The 19,538-nt window shown below is 33.4% G+C and overlaps 1 protein-coding gene across 1 annotated transcript in view; it reads right to left on the reverse strand.

Moving 5' to 3' along the window:
• HDX (highly divergent homeobox) overlaps positions 1–19,538 on the reverse strand; it is a 158,891-nt gene that overhangs the window by 126,351 nt on the left and 13,002 nt on the right. Inside the window, exons 2-3 of the mRNA XM_059910977.1 lie at positions 7,419–7,565; positions 1,071–2,189 (exon numbers count right to left, since the gene is read on the reverse strand). Coding sequence (XP_059766960.1) covers positions 1,071–2,189; positions 7,419–7,565 — 1,266 coding nt within the window. The remainder of the gene's footprint in view (positions 1–1,070; positions 2,190–7,418; positions 7,566–19,538) is intronic.

Raw genomic sequence — 19,538 nt, forward strand, 5'->3', positions numbered from 1 at the left:
ACACAGAAAAATGAAAAGATCCCTAATAAGAAATGTCTACTAATGATGATGATGGAGTACTCTTCTGTTAGAGATAGGTGCCAGAGGGATACTTCCTATACTCTGTTATTGCTTTTCATTTTGTAGCAGGGAGCTATAAGATGAAAGGAGTCAAGAGAAGTTGGTTCCTTATATTGGTTGATAATAGCCTGGAAGCATTTTAAATACAGATAAAAAATACTGTGGTTGAACAAATTAAAGGGTCTAGCTAGCAGCAAGAAAAAATGGCAAACATTCCTGCTTTGCTATTCAAATTCTCTAAAGCAGACTTTTTCAGAAAGAAGATCTATGGCCTTAAGAGATATTCTGAGGTAGGTTTATACCTCACTGTTGAGATTATTTGAAGCATATCTAAACAACTGAATATGTGAAACAGTAAAGAAATAATGCTTATTTTTTGCACAGGTTTAAAATTGCTTTAATTCTTACTTTGAATGTGTCTCTTCCCTCTAAACATTTTTTAAAAGACAATTTGATTAATGTTGCACTTAATGTTTTAATAAAGCATTTACTTTTAGAAAAAAACAGCTGGCTGAGTTACTGCAGGCTCTGACTTCTCAACCACTGTCACCTAGAGAAATGATTGACTTGCCTGACTATGTACCCGGGGAAAGCACCACTCATCTAGTGACATCTTCCCAAACTGCAAGTAAAAGTCATAACAAGAATAATCTATGTTCAAGAGGATGAGTCTAGCCAATTCAGTCCTATTTTAGTGATGGGAAATGCCATGCTTCCCATAAGGCTATTATTTCCTGAACAAAATCATTTGAAATGTCAGGAGACAGTTGCCATGTTATAAAAATTATTATATTCCATGAAAAAAAGGACTCACCATTTTTAAACGTGACAAAGAAAGCACAAGATTCTTTAAAGAGTTGACCCCAAACCACTATTTAGAAGCAAACAAATCAAAGTACTTCAAAATATGAGTTAAGTGACCCAGATCTCAAGTCTAATTGATTTCCAACACAATTTTTTACACCAAACAAACTTTTATAAAACCTTTATAAAATAAACATACACATTACCTGGTAATTGTTTTGGTTTTGTGATAACCTCAATTGGTTTGATGATGCAAAATGTGAAGAAAAATTACTCCGTGATGGATTTGTATTACTGTACATTGTAGTAGATGCTGTATGTAATGAGGTCCGTGGTGTCAAATGGTATTCTCTGTTTTGATACAGTACATTGTCTGACAAGTCTCTAATATTCACCATTTGTGAATTTGGCATATTTCTTCCTGGTCCGGGCAAAACTGTACTTTGGTTCTCAGCTCGAAGGGAACTGCCACTTTCATAAAATCTTGAGTAGCTTGGTATCTGTGCTCCCATCAATGCCAACTCTTCCTCTCTGGCATACTCATCATCAGCATCTCCAGTCTCCATTGCAATGGACAAACAAATTCCTTCTGTTGAACTAGGAGGCTTCTGTGGGGCATTTCCTCCCAGAATTCTTTGGGGGTAATCACTAACTGCCAATGAAAATACTTCACGGATTTCCAAGTTTTGTGTTCTGCAGTAAGGGTCTCTAATAGGTGGCTTTTGCCCGCATAAGTTTTGTGATGCTAGACCCGTGTGTTCAGGCTTATATGATCTTTGAATTCCGACTGGTTCAATTTTGCAAGGTTGGTGGCACACAGATGGCTTTTGTGGTACCGTCAACTCAGAGGCTTGCATTGAAGAGCTTCCATAGTGTTTCTTTGTGTGATTGTATACAGAGTTTCCAGCATTTAGCACACTTGTCTGTCTTGACAAAATAATTGTTTTTTCACCTAAGAGCAGAGAGGCATTTTTACAGTGTGCTACTTGTCTTTGAACAGGAATGTGCAGCTGAAACTCAGTATCATTTTTACTGGCTGTTTTCTGACTAGGGATTTTATGTGCTTCTGTAATTTGTGTATTTGTATGTTTGGTTGTCCCTTGCCTACTTGATGAACTGGCTGGACTGTATATACCAGTTACAATGACATCATTATTGGGCAATGTCCAAGAAGACTGTTGGCTTGCGGGTGGAGCAATATTAACCACATTTCTGACTGTAACGTCTGGAGCTGCCAAAGGAGTACCAGAAACAGTTCCTGTTGTTGCTGCTCCTGATTCAGAATTCTTACTACTCATTTTTCTTCTCTTATTGCCAACCCACGTCTGGAAGGATAAAAAAATGATATTATGGAAAAGTTCTTAACCAAAAAACAAGAAAAAACAATTTCTATGTGATAAATTATATTCTCATTTGTCATAAACTCAAGGCCTATACAAATTTAAAAGAAAAAATATACAATAAAAGAAAAAGTAACTAAAGTATAAGGTCAGAGATAATCAGGGACCAACACATAAGAAATATCTAGGAACTTTGATAGAAGAATTATATTATTGTTCTTCTTCTCCTCAAAACCCATCCAATTAATATGTAGCAAGAACCCTAAAATGTTTATATCCCTTGACCTAGTATATTCATTTCTGGGAATTTATCCTAAAAGTAATCCTAGATGTATACAAAGTTTATATGCAAAGATGTTCATCATATTTATGTATAATAGTGAAAAATTGGAAACATACTAGAGGTAGGATGTTTAATGACATTGGAAAATGCTCATAGTATTGTTAAAGAAATATACACTAGGAATCTTCAGATTTAACAACTTCTATGAATATATCATAACTTGGTTAATTTAATATTGCTAGATATTTAGATTACTTTTAGAAATATTCACTATTATAAACCATATAGCAATACACTTCATTGTGCATGCATCTTTGTACTATTGGTCCATTAGAATGCCATCTTTAGAAGGAAAATTGCTGGGCTTTTTGATATTTTCAAACTACCCTCCAATGTATAAGAGTTCTGGTTTTCCCACACCCTCAACAACACTTTGCTTTATCTTTTTGTAGTCTCTACTAGCCCAGGAGTTAAGAAAAGGTATATAATTGCTGTTTTGATTTGAGTTTCTATGGTTACTATATTACTTTGATAGAGTTGCTTACTGATTACCTCTACTAATTTTTATATTAGGGTATTTGTCATTTTTAATTGATTTATAAGAGCAATTTCCTACTAGAGGTAGCAGCACTTTGTCACAAGTTGCAAATATTTTTCCCAGTTTGTCATTAATTTGTGGTAGTTATTTTCTTCTTTATGTTTTTCTCGATTTACCAAATCTTATACAGTGAATATGTATTACTTTTATAAACCAAAAATTAATAAAAATAATACCAGTGGTAGGCATTTAGAATTTGATTACAAAATATGTACTTTTATATAAGTAATTTATTATAATAATCTTAGTATTATTACACTGAATCATGATTCTTCTTAAAATATACAATAAGAAATATTATGTTCCATAAAATGATTAGTAAACTTTATAATTATTTCAAAATACATACCATATTATAAACTACCATTAATGTGTTATTAATCTATTAAGAATTTCAAAAAATAAATAAGTGAAAACATTAAATGAACTAGCCTTGCACAAACACGGTGCAGAGTGTATTTGGTTAATTTTGTGTGATGTGATTTTGAAAACCACATAAATTATCCAATTTTCAATGTATATTTATATTATATACAACATTAAATGTTGTAATACTATAAATAAAAGCTAACATGTATTGGATCCCCATTATGTGTTTTCATATATATTAGCTCCTTTGCTAGGTATTATTTTCTAATTGTATAAATGAAGAAACTGAGATTCAGAAATATTAACTTGCTTGTGGAAAGATATCCTGTCAGCTACTGGCAGAGCAAGGAATCAAAATCAATTTAACTTGACCTCAAAGAACATTCTCCTTCCACTATGGTGAGAAACTCCTGAAATGGAGTTGGCCATTTCTGTTGGCCATTTTACTTTTATAATTAGTACTTATCTAATAAAATGTTCCAGAAACTGAGATGCTCCATTTTGCTTCACATGAGGCTGTGGGAATTTAAAACTCACTCTTATTTAGCTTTACTAAACAGCAGAGGTGAGAATTATAAGCAGAGAGACAAATGAATATAAATGTCACAAGAGAAGGAGGCAGGGGAGAAAAACTAAAAGGTTCTAAAGTATATACTCGAGAGAAATATTTAAAAAGAAATGTTATGTGGCTGCTTCCCACTAGCTGGATATATGTATATGTGTAGCTGATTCACTTTGTTATAAAGCAGAAGCTAACACACCAATGTAAAGCAATTGTACTCCAATAAAGATGTTTAAAAAAAAAAGAAATGTTTGGGGATATATATAATTTCAATTTATGGTTCAAAAAGGTGAATATTACAGATATTCAAAATAAGTCACTGTGTTATGGCTTTTCAAATAACAATATGCAAAGGAAGCATGATGCATTTGTTTGTAATTTCAACATTTTAAAACTTTCAATGAGAAGGCATAGTGAATTGGTAAAATTTAAACTCAAGATCTACTACATCTGGAGGGCAACTCTGGGCAAGATTTCTAAGAAAAGAAACAACCTACCATGTTCGCATCACAATACCTACCTTAACACAGGAATTTTAAGTGATCTTAGTGCACTGCAAATTTATGGCTTACTTTCATAGTTTTATAGTTCATATATATAGTTACTTACATAGTTGACTAGATATCTATATCATGTACTCATAAAAAAGTAAAATGCAATAGAATATCACATGAATATGAAACTCAGCTATCTAACAACTTCACTTGTACAGAATGCAGCCAATATAGATGTCACAAGTCCCATGTACTTTACTGAAAAGACAACACTTGATCTTAAAACACACTTTATCTTATTTTACACATAATTTTACCAAACCTGGTATCTTAATCTACAGTAAATTAGAAATAACAAAACAGGAGGGGGCTTTGGTAATAGTGATTGCTGTTGAAAGCACCTTGATAGCACCAAAACTAAGAATGTTCATTAAATATTACTCACTGAAAAGGAGAAGAAAGGAAAAATAAAAGAGAATTGTTGTGAGAAATCATTAAATGGTCTGGGGTTCTTTAGTAAAGGAGAAAGTCACTCCATATACCTTACCATGTTGTAAGCATTATTATTTTATAGCACAGTACAATAATTGATTTCCATAGTAAAACTCTGAGTCAAAAAGTAAAGGTTCAGTTATTTTCAATAGTCTCTATTGAAGTAAAGTAGGAAAGTATACAGTTAAGAAATATTTTTTATTAAAATGTTGAAAATAAAGAAAATTCATTACCTAAGGGATACCAGTAACTGAATTAAATTTTACTAAAAGTCATTCAGTTACAGAATCCAAAATTTACCAATGCCTATAGGATATAAATTTCTCATTCCAAGTGTTTCATTGGTGAGAGAGAAAAAATGGGTCAATCAAATTGATATGATGAGCATTTGGGGTTTGGAACTAATAAAGAAAGGCAATAAATTTGGGTCACCAATCCTTGGTGTCCATTAAATTCTTTTTCAGTCCTTTTTTAGAAAGTCAATGTCTCCAAACTTTTCCTTTTTCTATACCTCCTTTTTGTTTTCCTGTTCCTTTACTCCACTATATATATATATTGCATGGATGTTTTAACCTTTTAAGTTCTTTTTACATTGGGATCAAGTTCTTAGTACAGTGGGATTTTAGTTCTTTTGAGAAAAAAAAAACACAATAAATACTATATTAAAATAATAAAGGAAGATCTCTTTGAAGTAGAACATGTAGACCTAGCAAAATATTAGGCTCAAATACTATATTAAAAATAATAAAGGAAGGTCTCTTTCAAGTAGAACATATAGACCTAGCAGAATATCAGGGGCAGGGGAGGTTGTGGAATAATGGGTCTATAAACAACTCCCATCTCCTCTGGCTGGAAAAGCCGCCAAAATTGTGTTGAAATTTAGATTAGAAAGACTGAATTTCTGCAGAATTTACACTCTCCTAGAACAGAGAGAATGAATCTGTTTTACACCATTCCTTATAACTTACATAACATTTTACTTGTAAGCTTACGTTCTAGAAAGTTTATTTCTTTCATTTCCATTACTTGTTACAGATTTCACACCATTTGGATCAAGATATAAACCTTTGTATTTCAACACTCTCAATATTCAAGTACAATCAAGTAAATTATTAGGGGGAAGATTGCAATAGCAAATTGTAAATATGAAAGGTCACAGTCCACAAAGCAGCTGCCTAAGAAGACTTTTCATTTTAAAGTAATGGTAAAATAAGAGAGAAGAAAAGAAAGAAGTTATTGCAGAAAAAAAATGAGTTTGTACTTATAAAATGGAAAGCTCATCAACTTGAAATATTACACATTTTAAAATAATTTTTCTAAGGCAATTAATTTTTTTCTCGAGGTTTTACTAAAGGTATTGCAAATAGGGAATTTAGAGCTATCAACAGGAGATATTTCTAGTTCTTACAAAAATCTGAGTATGATGGTTGATCTCAGCAAACAAAAAACAGATATCCTGGATATTTCCCTCCTAGAACTGGTGGCATAATTCCCTATTTGAAGGTGAATATATCTTTCAGTCTTTAAAAAATAGATTTTCCAAAGAATTCTTCTTATCAAGAGATTTTTATCTTTGGGGTCTTTAAAAGTTCTTCCAACAGAAAAATAAACTTAAACAGAAGTCCTTTCTCTTAACAAATTAGCCTAATGAATGACAAGGATGGGAAAGCTGTTAATCTTTGAATCCCTAAGGTTTCGCTCCAGGGGGATTTGTAACACGTTCAAGCAATCATGAAAGGACCTATGCACTCACTATGAAATCTGTGACTACTTCTGTTAGGTTTATCTCTTGCCTCCTCTCTATCACCTTCTCACTGCCTTTCCCAAATGTGTAGCAGCTCTGATTTTTACAGCTGAATAACAATGGTTGTGATAAAGGAAATTTTCCTCCCTAGGGATTTCTTGTCCCTTACTTGCTAACCCATTAAAATGCAAACATTTTACTTAGAAGGAGGAAGAGATATTCATAAAAAGGATAGGTTTTCCTAAAAAGACAAAAATACTAAATTCATAAATGCCTGCTGAAAAAAATTTAAACACAACAAGAAAATATGCTAACTCCCTTGGTAAATGCCTGTTTTACTAATATCAGTTTGGAGGGTTATATCTAGATAAATTCTAGGTGTAAACCAAGCATGAGATCAGCAACGAATCCTAAAGGTACTTATTAGTTCAAAGGACTGGGATTTTTAAAAGATATACTTAAAATGCAAAAGTTTTAGTGCTTTCAAGGTACTTATAGAAAAAAGTACATACTAAATGATTAGCTATTTATTAAAAAATAGTAATTTTATACCAGGGAAATGAAGCTGTTTATAGTTAGTGACTTCACACCCTGATAGTTTTTCTCACATTAATCAATTATGACTTGTAATACAAAGCTATAAATTCAAGAGTTTAAGACCTCAATACTTACCCTGACTACACTGAAGTCCAGCTTAGTCTCCTGTGCACACTGTAATATGAGCTGAAAGCAATTTTTACTTTGATTTGTCATTCCATTTTCATAATAACGCTGTAAAATCCTTTGTTGTTCTACAGTAAATACAGAACGTAGATTCATCTAAAAATAAAAGAAGATACTCTGAAAATTTGAATAAAAATTGGGTTTGTGTAGAATTTGCACGTTTTTGTTTTTTGATACAATTTCAATGCTTTCAAGCTGCAAGATTTCTTTAAGTGAAATAATCCCAGTAATGGGCAATAATTTGTGTGCTAAAGGGAGACAGGTTCTCAATGAATATTATGCATAATGCGAACCCTTATTGAATTTGTTCAGAAAAAGTATCAACTTTAAAGACAAAAAAAAAAAAAAAAAAAAAAAAAAGCGGAAAGCCCTTGTCTGGTTAGTGTCAGTGCTTGGAGAAAAAAAGCTTCTTTCACCGAAATAAATATTTATGGCTAGTAAAGCCAGAGATTGTGGTATGGTAGTAGCCATAGGTGGTCAATTATCAACAGGGACACTCACTGTTCTTTGTCAAGCAAGGCATCTGGCATATGTCTTACAGCCAAAAGATGTGCTCTGAAACAAAAGGGTGCGTTTATTTTTTTCTTTTTCTGGGATAAAGGGGTTCATTTTATATATTAAGTCAAAATCTCTCTTTAAAGCTTTAAAATAAACAGGAAGTTTTAGTGACTGAAAATGTATTTGCTTTAGGCAACACTAACCAAAATAATTATTTTTAATAGCTGTAGTATATAAATCAAAATTAAAAATCATGTATAGTTTACTAAAAATATACCAAGTACTTTTAATCGACAACATCATAATTAGACAAGAGAAATTTTTTAAAACACATTGCTCTTCTTGCCAATAGGCAAGATGTTTAATATTAAGGGAAAACAACTCTGTGAATCTCACAAATAAGAAGCAGGTCAAACTCTTCATAAAGGAGATGGATTCTAGTAGTGCATTTTATAAAGAAGAACACATAATTAGATAAGGGCAATTTCAGGTTCCTCTTAAAAGCTGTCGCACTAAAATTGTTATTCCTAAAAGCTGACAGAAAGAAAACCCTTTTCAAGGAATGAATCTCTTCAAAATTAGGAAAACAGTGACAACTAAAACAATATAAGCCAAACCAAACAGAAATCATTCTAGTATACTGGGTATGGAAACAGCTAAGTACATTGACATGGAAATAAAAAATAATTTCCACTTTTTGAATATTTTGAACAATAAAGCAGTTTCATGAAGAAATTAAAGACAGTCACATAGGCACCCAGTGAAATCTGTACACGACTTGTTTTCTTGACCATGCAAACGTTTTCCTATATAATGTTAAGAGATCTGATGAGAGAAAATCACATGTGAGAGAGGGCAGGAACTTTCAGAAACAAATACCTCCACTTTATGAAGCATTTTCTTGCATTCAAGTACAACAATGTGGAAATGTAAACCTCTTATCTGCAAACTGAATAAATTTTCAAGGATGTTTGGGCCAGAGGGTAGGGACGATATTCATCAAAGCAATATTACTATCATGTTTTCCAGTTTTCAGAGCAATTTGGGGTTCATTATCCTAAGTGGTTCAGCTACAGTCAGGAGAGGAGCCAGAAGATGAAGGTCAAATACCTGAAATACCTCATCTGTTGTGGATTAAGCAGCAAGGTATTGGTATTCCAGTACTTTGGAATGAGATCTGAGGAGTGTGGTAAATTTCAATTCACTAATGCATAATAGGGGTAATGGCTCTGATTCTTCTCTGTAGGGCTGTAACTACCATAAAAAAGCCTAGAGTACAAGATATGGCTGATCCCCAAGTGTATCACTATATCTGCTTTATGTAGGAATGGTTTCCTATTGGCTGGCTACAACTGTTGCTCCAGTATGATATGAATCTTAAAAAGCATGGCAGATTAGTTATCTTGGTCTATGGAGTGGCAAGTTATTGAATGACTGCACAGCCAAAGTTCTTAATCGTTTGCACAAAAATCAGGAAAAAAAAGTTGTAAAAACTTTCATTTTAAAAGTTGGGTTGTTATTTATGTGGAAGATAAAATGACAATCCATTGGATTCACAGAAATTGAGGTCTACTGTATTGGGGTAGGGAAGGTAACTAACTGAACTAGGAGATTAAATATTGAAATAACAAGTCATTTAGCTTTACCTCATGATTTCCTAGTCTAATTCTCTTTGCATTGTACTACCCACTGAGCACATGCCAGCCCACAAGGAATAAGACAACCTGTGTCCTACTCTCAACTCCACTGGAGACTATTTGGTAAATCACTTAATTTCTATGAGCATTCATTTCCTAGTTTGTAAAATTCTGGATTATATGACTTGTTTTACTTACCAGTCTGGATTGTTAAAAATAATTTAAGATATGTAAACTCATTTTTCTTAATTTTTTTTTCAGCCGCACCCCGCGGCTTGTGGGATCTTAGTTCCCCAACCAGGGATGGAACCTGTGCCCCCTGCAGTGGAAGCATGGGGTCCTAACCACTGGACTGCCAGGGAATTCTCATTTTTCTAAAATTTTAAAGCATGTTATAGCTGTAACATATTTATATTTTTGAGGATAACTAGGCCCTTCAGTTTATCTATCATATTCAGATATGGAATTTCTTAGGTTGCTCTCAGCTTTAGGATTTGGTGTTTTAATGAAGACCCTGAGCCATTGGCAAAAGATTAAATTATGCTCAGTATGTTCTATTCAAACAAGCAGAGCAATGAGTGAAATATTTTAGATGTATTGCTTTGGAAACACTTGAAAAATACAGCTTTGAGGAATGAAATAGCTAAAATATAGCTAAGGCTCTATTTTTACATTGGAATATTTCAGATAAATTCCTATGTAACACTGTCCTTATATATCTGATATCGTACTTAAAACCAGCTCTAATAATGCCCTAATAATGTTTTAAATGGCTAAATCATTTGAAAAGTACCAAAAAATTTTACTCATTAAGGACTTATTCTTGGAAAACCTGGTTTTAAAAATGGAATGAGTCCATAAAATCATCACCAATTCAAATAGAATACATTCTTGCCAACACTAAAAATTTGAATTTTGGGTAAGCCATCAACTTTTTTGTTCGTTTGTTTACAAAGAGTTGAGTTTAGGTTAATATAATACCTTGGATATCTTTATCTTGGCCAACATGTCTCTATTAACATTGTCCTTTTAATCCATTATTATTATTCGCTTTTAAATTTACATACAGTAAAAATCACTATTTTTCATGTATGGTTTTATGCGTTAAAACAAACGTATATAGTCATGAAACCACCATCACAATTAAGGTACAGAACAGTTCTATCATTCTGAAAAAAACCTTTATGCTGCTTATTTATAATCAATCTCTCTAGCCACTCAGCCCCTGACAATCCCTATTCTGTTCCTATTATTTTGCTTTTATAGAATGCCATATAAACAGAATAATACAGTATGTATTTTTTCTGAGACTAGCTTCTTTCATTTAGCATAATGTATTTGAGATTAATCTGTGTTGTCTGTATCAGTAATTTGCTCCCTTTTCTTGCAGAATAGCATTCCATTGTAAGAATATACCACAGTTTATCCATTCATCCATTGAAGGACATGTGGGCTGTTTTAAGTTCTTAGCTATTATGAATAAAACTGTTAAAAACATTTGTGTGCAGGTTTCTGTCTGCAAATAAGTTTCCATTTCTCTTGAGTAAATACCTAGGAGTTGGACTGCTGGGTCCTATGGTAAATGTATACTTAACTTTATAAGTTAAATATAAACCCTTTTCAAAAGTGGCTGTACAGGGCCTTCCCTGGTGGCGCAGTGGTTGAGACTCTGCCTGCTAATGCAGGGGACACGGGTTCGAGCCCTGGTCTGGGAAGATCCCACATGCCGCAGAGCAACTAGGCACGTGAGCCACAACTACTGAGCCTGCGCGTCTGGAGCCTGTGCTCCGCAACAAGAGAGGCCGCGATTGTGAGAGGCCCGCGCACCGCGATGAAGAGTGGCTCCCGCTTGACGCAACTAGAGGAAGACCCAACACAGCCAAAAATAAATAAATAAATAAATAAAATTAAAAAACAAAACAAAACAAAAAAACCCCCATCTTATCCTAGTCCCAATTCAGGCTGCTTTTATACAATCTTGTGGGAAAAAGGGGCAATGATCTTTCTGGCTACTTCCCACTGAACAGGGGTGATGAGGGGGTAATTGTGAAATGAAATTGATCAGTTTTGAAAAAAAAAAGTGGCTGTACAAATTTGCTTTTGCACCAACATTCTATGAAAGTTTCAGTTCTTTCACTTCCTTACCAGAATTATTATCATATATTTCTAAAAAATTAGTCATTTTAATAGTTGTGTAAATTGTGTATTATCATTGTGGTTTTAATTTGTATTTCCCTAGTGATAATGATATTGAGCATCTTTTGCTATTCTTATTTGTCATTCATACATCTTCTCTGTAGAAGTGTCCAAATATTTTGCAAGTTTTTAAATTGGATTGTTTGTTTCTTATTATTTAACTTTTAGGGTTCATTACACATTCTGGATACAAGTCCTTTAAGAGAAATATGATTTTCAAATATTTTCTCCTCGCTTGTGTCTTGTTTTTATTTTATTAACAGTGTATTTCACAGAGCAGTTTTTAATTTTGATGAAGCCCAATTTATCACTGCTCTCTAGTTTTATGGATTGTGATTTTAGTGCCATACCTTAGAAATCTTTGTCTAGCACAAGGTCACAGAAACTTTTTTCCTATGTTTTCTTTTAGTAGCTTTATATTTTTGCATTTCACATTTTAGTTTAGGATACATTTGGAGTTGATTTTTGTGTAAGGTGTGAAGTACAGGTCGAAGTTTTGTGGGGTTTTTTGCATATGGATATCCAACTGTTCCAGTACCATTAATTGAAAAAAACTTTTTATTGAATTGCTTTTTCATCTTTGTTAAGAATCACTTGACCATATATGTGTGGCTCTTTTTCTGGACACTCTTTTCTGTTCCATTGACCTATGTGTCAATTCTTTCATTAAAACCACACTGTCTTAACTACTGGAGCTTTATCATGACTGTTGAATCAGGAAGTGTGAGTCTTCTAATACTGTACTTTTAAAAATGAATTTAGCTATCCTACATCCTTTACATTCTCATATGAATTTTAGAATCAGATTGTTGGTACCAACAAAAAATTCTGCTGGGATTGGATTGAATCTATAGATCAGTTTAGGGACAATTGCTGTGTCTTCCAAATCATGAATATGATATACTTCTCTCTAATTATTTAGATCTTGTTTGATTTCTTTCCTCAGAGTTTTATAGTTTTCAGTATACAGATTCAGTACCTAGTCTGTTAAATTTATACCTGTGTATTTCTTATATGTGTATGGTTTTTTTGAAGGGGGAGGGGGCTATTGTAAATGGTATTTTTAAAATCATGGTTACTATAGTTTAAAATAATGTAGTGTATATTTGAAATTTGCTAAGAGAGTAGATCTTAAGTGTTCTCACTACACCAAAAAGAAATAGAACTATGTGAGGTGATGGATATCACATATGCCTTACCTTGATTGTACTAATCATTTCATAATACATATATATATATATCAAACCATCACATTGTACACCTTAAATATATACAATTTTCATTTGTAAATTATACCTCAATAGAGCTAGAAATTTTAAAAAATTCCAATTGTTCGTTGCTAGGATATCAACATACAATTTATTTTGGTATATTAACTTTGCTAAATTCATTTATTGGTTCCAGCAGCTTTTTTGTTGATTGTCTGGTATTTTCTAAACAATTATGTCATCCACAGAGAAAGGCTTGTTTCTTCTTTTCCAATACATTTGCCTTTTCTTTCTTTCTTTTTTTTTAAACATCATTATTGGAGTGTAATTGCTTTACAATGGTGTGTTAGTTTCTGCTGTATAACAAAGTGAATCAGCTATACATATACATATATCCCCATATCTCCTCCCTCTTGCATCTCCCTCCCACCCTCCCTATCCCACCCCTCTAGGTGGTGACAAAGCACCGAGCTGATCTCCCTCTGCTATGTGGCTGCTTCCCACTAGCGATCTATTTTACATTTGGTAGTGTATATATGTCCATGCCACTCTCTCACTTCGTCCCAGCTTACCCTTCCCCATCCCCATGTCCTCAAGTCCATTCTCTACATCTGCGTCTTTATTCCTGTCCTGTCCCTAGGTTCTTCAGAACCACTTTTGTTTTTTTTTTTTAGATTCCATATATATGTGTTAGCATACGGTATTTGTTTTTCTCTTTCTGACTTACTTCACTCTGTATGACAGACTCTAGGTCCAACCACCTCACTACAAATAACTCAATTTCGTTTCTTTATATGGCTGACTAATATTCCATTGTATATATGTGCCACATCTTCTTTATCCATTCATCTGTTGATGGACACTTAGGTTGCTTCCATGTGCTGGCTATTGTAAATAGAACTGCAATGAACATTGTGGTGCATGACTCTTTGAATTATGGTTTTCTCAGGGTATATGCCCAGTAGTGGGATTGCTGGGTCGTATGGTAGTTCTATTTTTAGTTTTTTAAGGAACCTCCATACTGTTCTCCATAGTGGCTGTATCAATTTACATTCCCACCAACAGTGCAAGAGGGTTCCCTTTTCTCCACACCCTCTCCAGAAGTTACTGTTTCTAGATTTTTTGATGATGGCCATTCTGACTGGTGTGAGGTGATACCTCATTGTAGTTTTGAGTTACATTTCTCTAATGATTAGTGATGTTGAGCATCCTTTCATGTGTTTGTTGGCAATCTGTACATCTTCTTTGGAGAAATGTCTATTTAGGTCTTCTGCCCATTTTTGGATTGGGTTGTTTGCTTTTTGATATTGAGCTGCATGAGCTGCTTGTAAATTTTGGAGATTAATCCTCTGTCAGCTGCTTCATTTGCAAAAATTTTCTCCCATTCTGAGGGTTGTCTTTTCGGCTTGTTTATGTTTTCCTTTGCTGTGCAAAAGCTTTTAAGTTTCATTACATCCCATTTGTTTATTTTTGTTTTTATTTCCATTTCTCTAGGAGGTGGGTCAAAAAGGATCTGTGTCTGGCCTTACATTTACATCTTTAATCCATTTTGAGTTTATTTTTGTGTATGGTGTTAGGGAGTGTTCTACTTTCATTCTTTGACATGCAGCTGTCCAGTTTTCCCAGCACCACTTATTGAAGAGGCTGTCTTTTCTCTGTTTTATATTCTTGCCTCCTTTATCAAAAATAAGGTGACCATATTTGCATGGGTTTATCTCTGGGCTTTCTATCCTGTCCCATTAATCTATATTTCTGTAGGTACTGGTCTTTTATTTCTTTATTGCACTAAGACCTATAGTATAATGTTTTAATCAGAGCTGTGAGAGTGGACATTTGTTCCTTGTTCTCAATTTTAGAAGAAAAGCGTTCAGTCTTTCACCATTGAGTGTTATGTCAGCTGTAGGTTTTTCACATGCTTTACAAGTTTAAGGAAGTTTCCTTTTATTTCTATTAAACTGAGAGTTTTTATTATTACTATTACTATCATCATTATAATGAATGGATATTGAATTTTGTAAAATGCTTTTTGCTGCATGTATTGAGATAATTGTACAGATTTTTTTCTTTAACCTTTTGATATGGTAAATTATGTTGGTTGATTTTCAAGTGTTGAATGAGTATTCTGTTCCTGGAATAAACCCCAGTTGGTGGTGATGTATTATTTTTTTATATATTTATTTCATTTGGAAATATATTGTTGAAAATTTTTGAGTCTGCATTCATGAGGATGTTTGTGATTTTTTCTTGTATTGTATTTGGTTTGGTACAGGCAATGAGTTAGGAAGTGTTCCTTCTACTTGTATACTCTAGAAGAGTTTACATAGAATTATTATTTTTTCATTAAATCTTTGTTAGAAATCACCAATGAAGCCATCTGAGCATGGAATTTTCTTTGTTGGAAAGTTTTAAGCTATGCATTACATTTCTATATTATTCAGATAATCTGTTTCTTCTTGAGTGAGTTTGGGCAGTTCGTGTCTTTCAAAGAATTGGTCCATTTTATCAAAGTTGCTGAATTTAAAGGTGTAAAGTTTCTTATATACTATTCCTTTATCATCCATTTAATATTCATAGGGTCTATTGTGATGTATTTTTCCTTCTTGATATTGGCAATTTGTTTCTTTTGTCTTGGTCAGTTGACAAGAGGCTTATCACTTTTATTGATCTTCTGAAATAATTAGCTTTTGGTTTCATTGACTTTTGTCTATTGTTTTTCTGTCTTCATTTACATTGACTCCTGCTCTTATCATTATTATTCCCTTCATTCTGCTTATTTGTACTTAATTTGCTCTTCTTTTTTCTAGTTTCTTAAGGTGGGAACTTAGATTATTGACCTTTGACCTTTCTTCTTTTCTAAATATAAGCAATTAATGCTGAAAATTTACTTCTAAGTACTGCTTTGGCTGCATTCTACAAATTTTGATAGGTTGGATTTTTTAACAGCCTTATTGAGGTATATCTGAGGGGCATACAGCTGCACAATATTTAATGTCTACAATTTGATGAGTTTGGCCTTATGCAAAAACTAGTGAAACCATCACCATAATCAAAATAATCAGCATATCCAACACCTCCCAGAGTTTCCTTGTGTCCCATTGTTTATTTGTTCTGTAATAAGAACACAACATGAGATCAACCCTGTTAACAAATTTTGAAGTACACAATACTGTATTGTTAACTATAGGTATTATGTTCTACAACAGATCTCTAGAATTTATTCATTTGGCATAACTGAAACTATCTACCCACTGAATAACAACTTCCCATTTCCCTCACCCTCCATCCTGGCAACCACCATTGCATTCTCTGCTTCTGACTATTTTAGATAGCACACATAAGTGGAATCATGTGGTATTTGTCCTGTGACTAGCTTATTTCACTTAGAATAGTGTCCTCCAGTTTCATCCATGTTGTTGCAAATGGCAGAATTTCCTTCTCTTTAAAGACTGAATAACATCCCATGGTATGTATATATTACATTTTCTTTATCTGTCGATGGACACTTGGCTATTTCCATATTGTGGTTATTGTGAATAGTGCAGCAATAAACATGGGCATGCAGATATTTCTTCAAGATCCTGATTCCAATACTTTTGGATAGTTGTCCCTTGCTATCTGTGGGAGATTAGCTCCAGGACCCCCCACAGATACCAAAATCCAAGGATGCTCAAGTCCATTACAGTTGGCCTTCTGTATCCACCTATCCATGGGTTCCACATCCATGGAAACAAAGGGATGACTATATACCCAGATGTGGGATTGCTGGATCATATGGTAGTTCTATTTTTAACCTTTTTGAGGAATCTCCATGTTGTTTGCAATAGCTGCTGAACATTAATTTACATTCCCACCAACAATGTACAGGGGTTCCAATTTCTCCACAGCTTTGCCAAAACTTTTTATGTTTTGGTTTTTTAATAATAGGCATCCCAACAGGTGTGAACACCATACACAAAAAAACAACTCAAAATAAAGACTTAAACATAAGACCCAAAACTGTAAAACTCCTAGAAGAAAGCATACAGAAAAAGCTTCTGGACTTTGGTCTTGGCAACGATTTCTTGGATACGTCACCAAAAGCACAGGCAACAAAAGCAAAAATGGACAAGTGGGACTACATCATATTAAAAATATTCTGCAAAGCAAAGGACAGTCAACAATCAACTACAGTAAAAGAAAAAAAAAGGCAACCTACAGAATGAAAGAAAATATTTGAAGCCATATATCTGATTAGGGTTAATTTCCAAAATATATAAGAAACTCCTAAAACTCAATAGCAAAATAACTAATTATCCAATTAAAAATGGGCAAAGGGCTTGAACAGACATTTCTCTGAAGAAGACAAACAAATGGTCAACAGGTATTTGAAAGATGTTCAACATCATTAATTATCAGGGAAATGCAAATAAAAACTATCTTGACACAGGGTGTGTTTTAATTGTCATTCAGTTCAAAATATTAATTTTCCTGTTTATTGTTTAAAATATTTAAGTATTTTCCAGATATCTTTGTTATCAATTTCTAGTTTAGTGTGGTTATGAATAGAGAACATACTTTATATTATTTCAACTGTTTTAAATTTTTTAAAGTTTATGGCCCAGGCAGAATATGGTTTCTTTTAAAGAATGCTCCATGGGGCTTCCCTGGTGGCGCAGTGGTTGAGAATCTGCCTGCCAATGCAGGGGACACAGGCTCGAGCCCTGGTCTGGGAAGATCCCACATGCCACAGAGCCACACGTGAGCCACAACTACTGAGCCTGCGCGTCTGGAGCCTGTGCTCTGCAAGAAGAGAGGCTGTGACAGTGAGAGGCCCGTGCACCGCGATGAAGAGAGGCCTCCACTTGCCACAACTAGAGGAAGCCCTCGCACAGAAACGAAGACCCAACACAGCCAATAAATAAATAAATAAATAAATAAATAAATAAATAAATAAAATTTAAAAAGAAAAAGAGGAGTCTCTTTAAAAACAAAAAAAAGAATGCTCCATGAACATCTGAAAGGAATGTATCTTTGGCTATTGTTAGGTAGATAGTTCTAATAATGTCAATTAGGTCACGTTGCTTAATAGTGTCGTTCAGATCTTCTGTGTCTTTAGTGATTTCCTGACTACTTGTTCTATCAATTACCGAAAGAGGAAATGTGAAGTCCCCAAGTATAATTGTGAACTTGTCTATTTCTACTTTTAATTGTATCGGTTTTGCTTTATGTATTTTGAAGATCTGTTGTTAGACGCATATGCAACTAATATTGTTACATAATTTTGGTGAATTGATCCTTTATTCATTATGTAATACCCCCTCTTTATTCCTCATACTATTCCTTGTTCTGTATTTTAATTTGTCTGACACTAATGAATATACTTCAGCTTTGTCTAGAATAACCTGTCATAGTATATAATTTTGTTTCATTTTAATTTATGTCTTTATATATAAAGTAGGTTTCCTATAAGTAGGATACAGTTGGGCTTTAAAAACCCAATATGATGGTATGTGTATGACAGTATGACAGTGTGTTTAGATCACTTACATTTAACGTAATTACTAACATGGATGGATTTGGGTGCACCATTTTATTAGTTGTTTTCTGTTTGTCCTTCTGATTGTTCATTTTGCTGTTCCCCTTTCTCCAACTTCTTTTTTATTATTTTAATATGTCTTTGTAATGTTTTAATTCATTGGCTTTTGGGCTACATTTCTTTCCATATTTTTGAAGTGGTTTTTCCACTGACTTTGTTTTCCATGTTTTGTCATGAAAAATCCATGGTCATTTCCAAATCTTTGTTTCCCCATGTATTTTGATTTTCTCCAGCTTTTTTCAACACTATATCTTTGATTTTTAGCAATTTGATTATAATGTGTCTGGGCATGATTTCCTTTGAGTTTAACTTGTTTCAAGGGATCTCGAATCTGTAAATTTTTATCTTTCTTAAGTGTTTTGTAGAATTCACTAGTGTAGTAATTTGGGCTTGGAGATTTCTGAAAAGAAAGATTTTTAATCACAAATTCAAGTTCTTTAATAAAGTGTTCAGTTATTGTATTTCTTCTCAAACAAGCTTTGATGATTTCTGTCTTTCAAAGAATATATACATTTACTTTAAGTTGTTTACTTTATAGGTGTAAAGTTAATAGTCCATTAGTATATTTTTAAATGTCTGTACAGTCTGTAGTGATATCCTTTCTCTCATTCCTGATATTGGTAATTTGTGTCTTCTCTCTTTTTTGTGTACAGCCTTTTCTCAAATATCCAGATGTTGGTTTCATTGCATTTGTCTATTTTTTTAAATTGAAGTATAGTTGATTTACTATATTGTGTTAGTTTCAGGTGTACAGCATAGTGATTCAGGAATTTTTGCAGCTTATATTCCATTATAAGTTATTACAAGATACTGGGTCTAATTCCCTGTGCTATACAGTATATCCTTGCTGCTTGTCTGTTTTATATATAGTAGTTTGTATCTGTTACTGTTTCCTATTTCATTTATTTCTGCTCTTATTATTTACTTCTTTCTGCTTGCTTTGGGCTTAATTTGC

This window comes from Balaenoptera ricei, chromosome X, assembly GCF_028023285.1.
Source record: "Balaenoptera ricei isolate mBalRic1 chromosome X, mBalRic1.hap2, whole genome shotgun sequence".
NCBI lineage: Eukaryota > Metazoa > Chordata > Mammalia > Artiodactyla > Balaenopteridae > Balaenoptera > Balaenoptera ricei.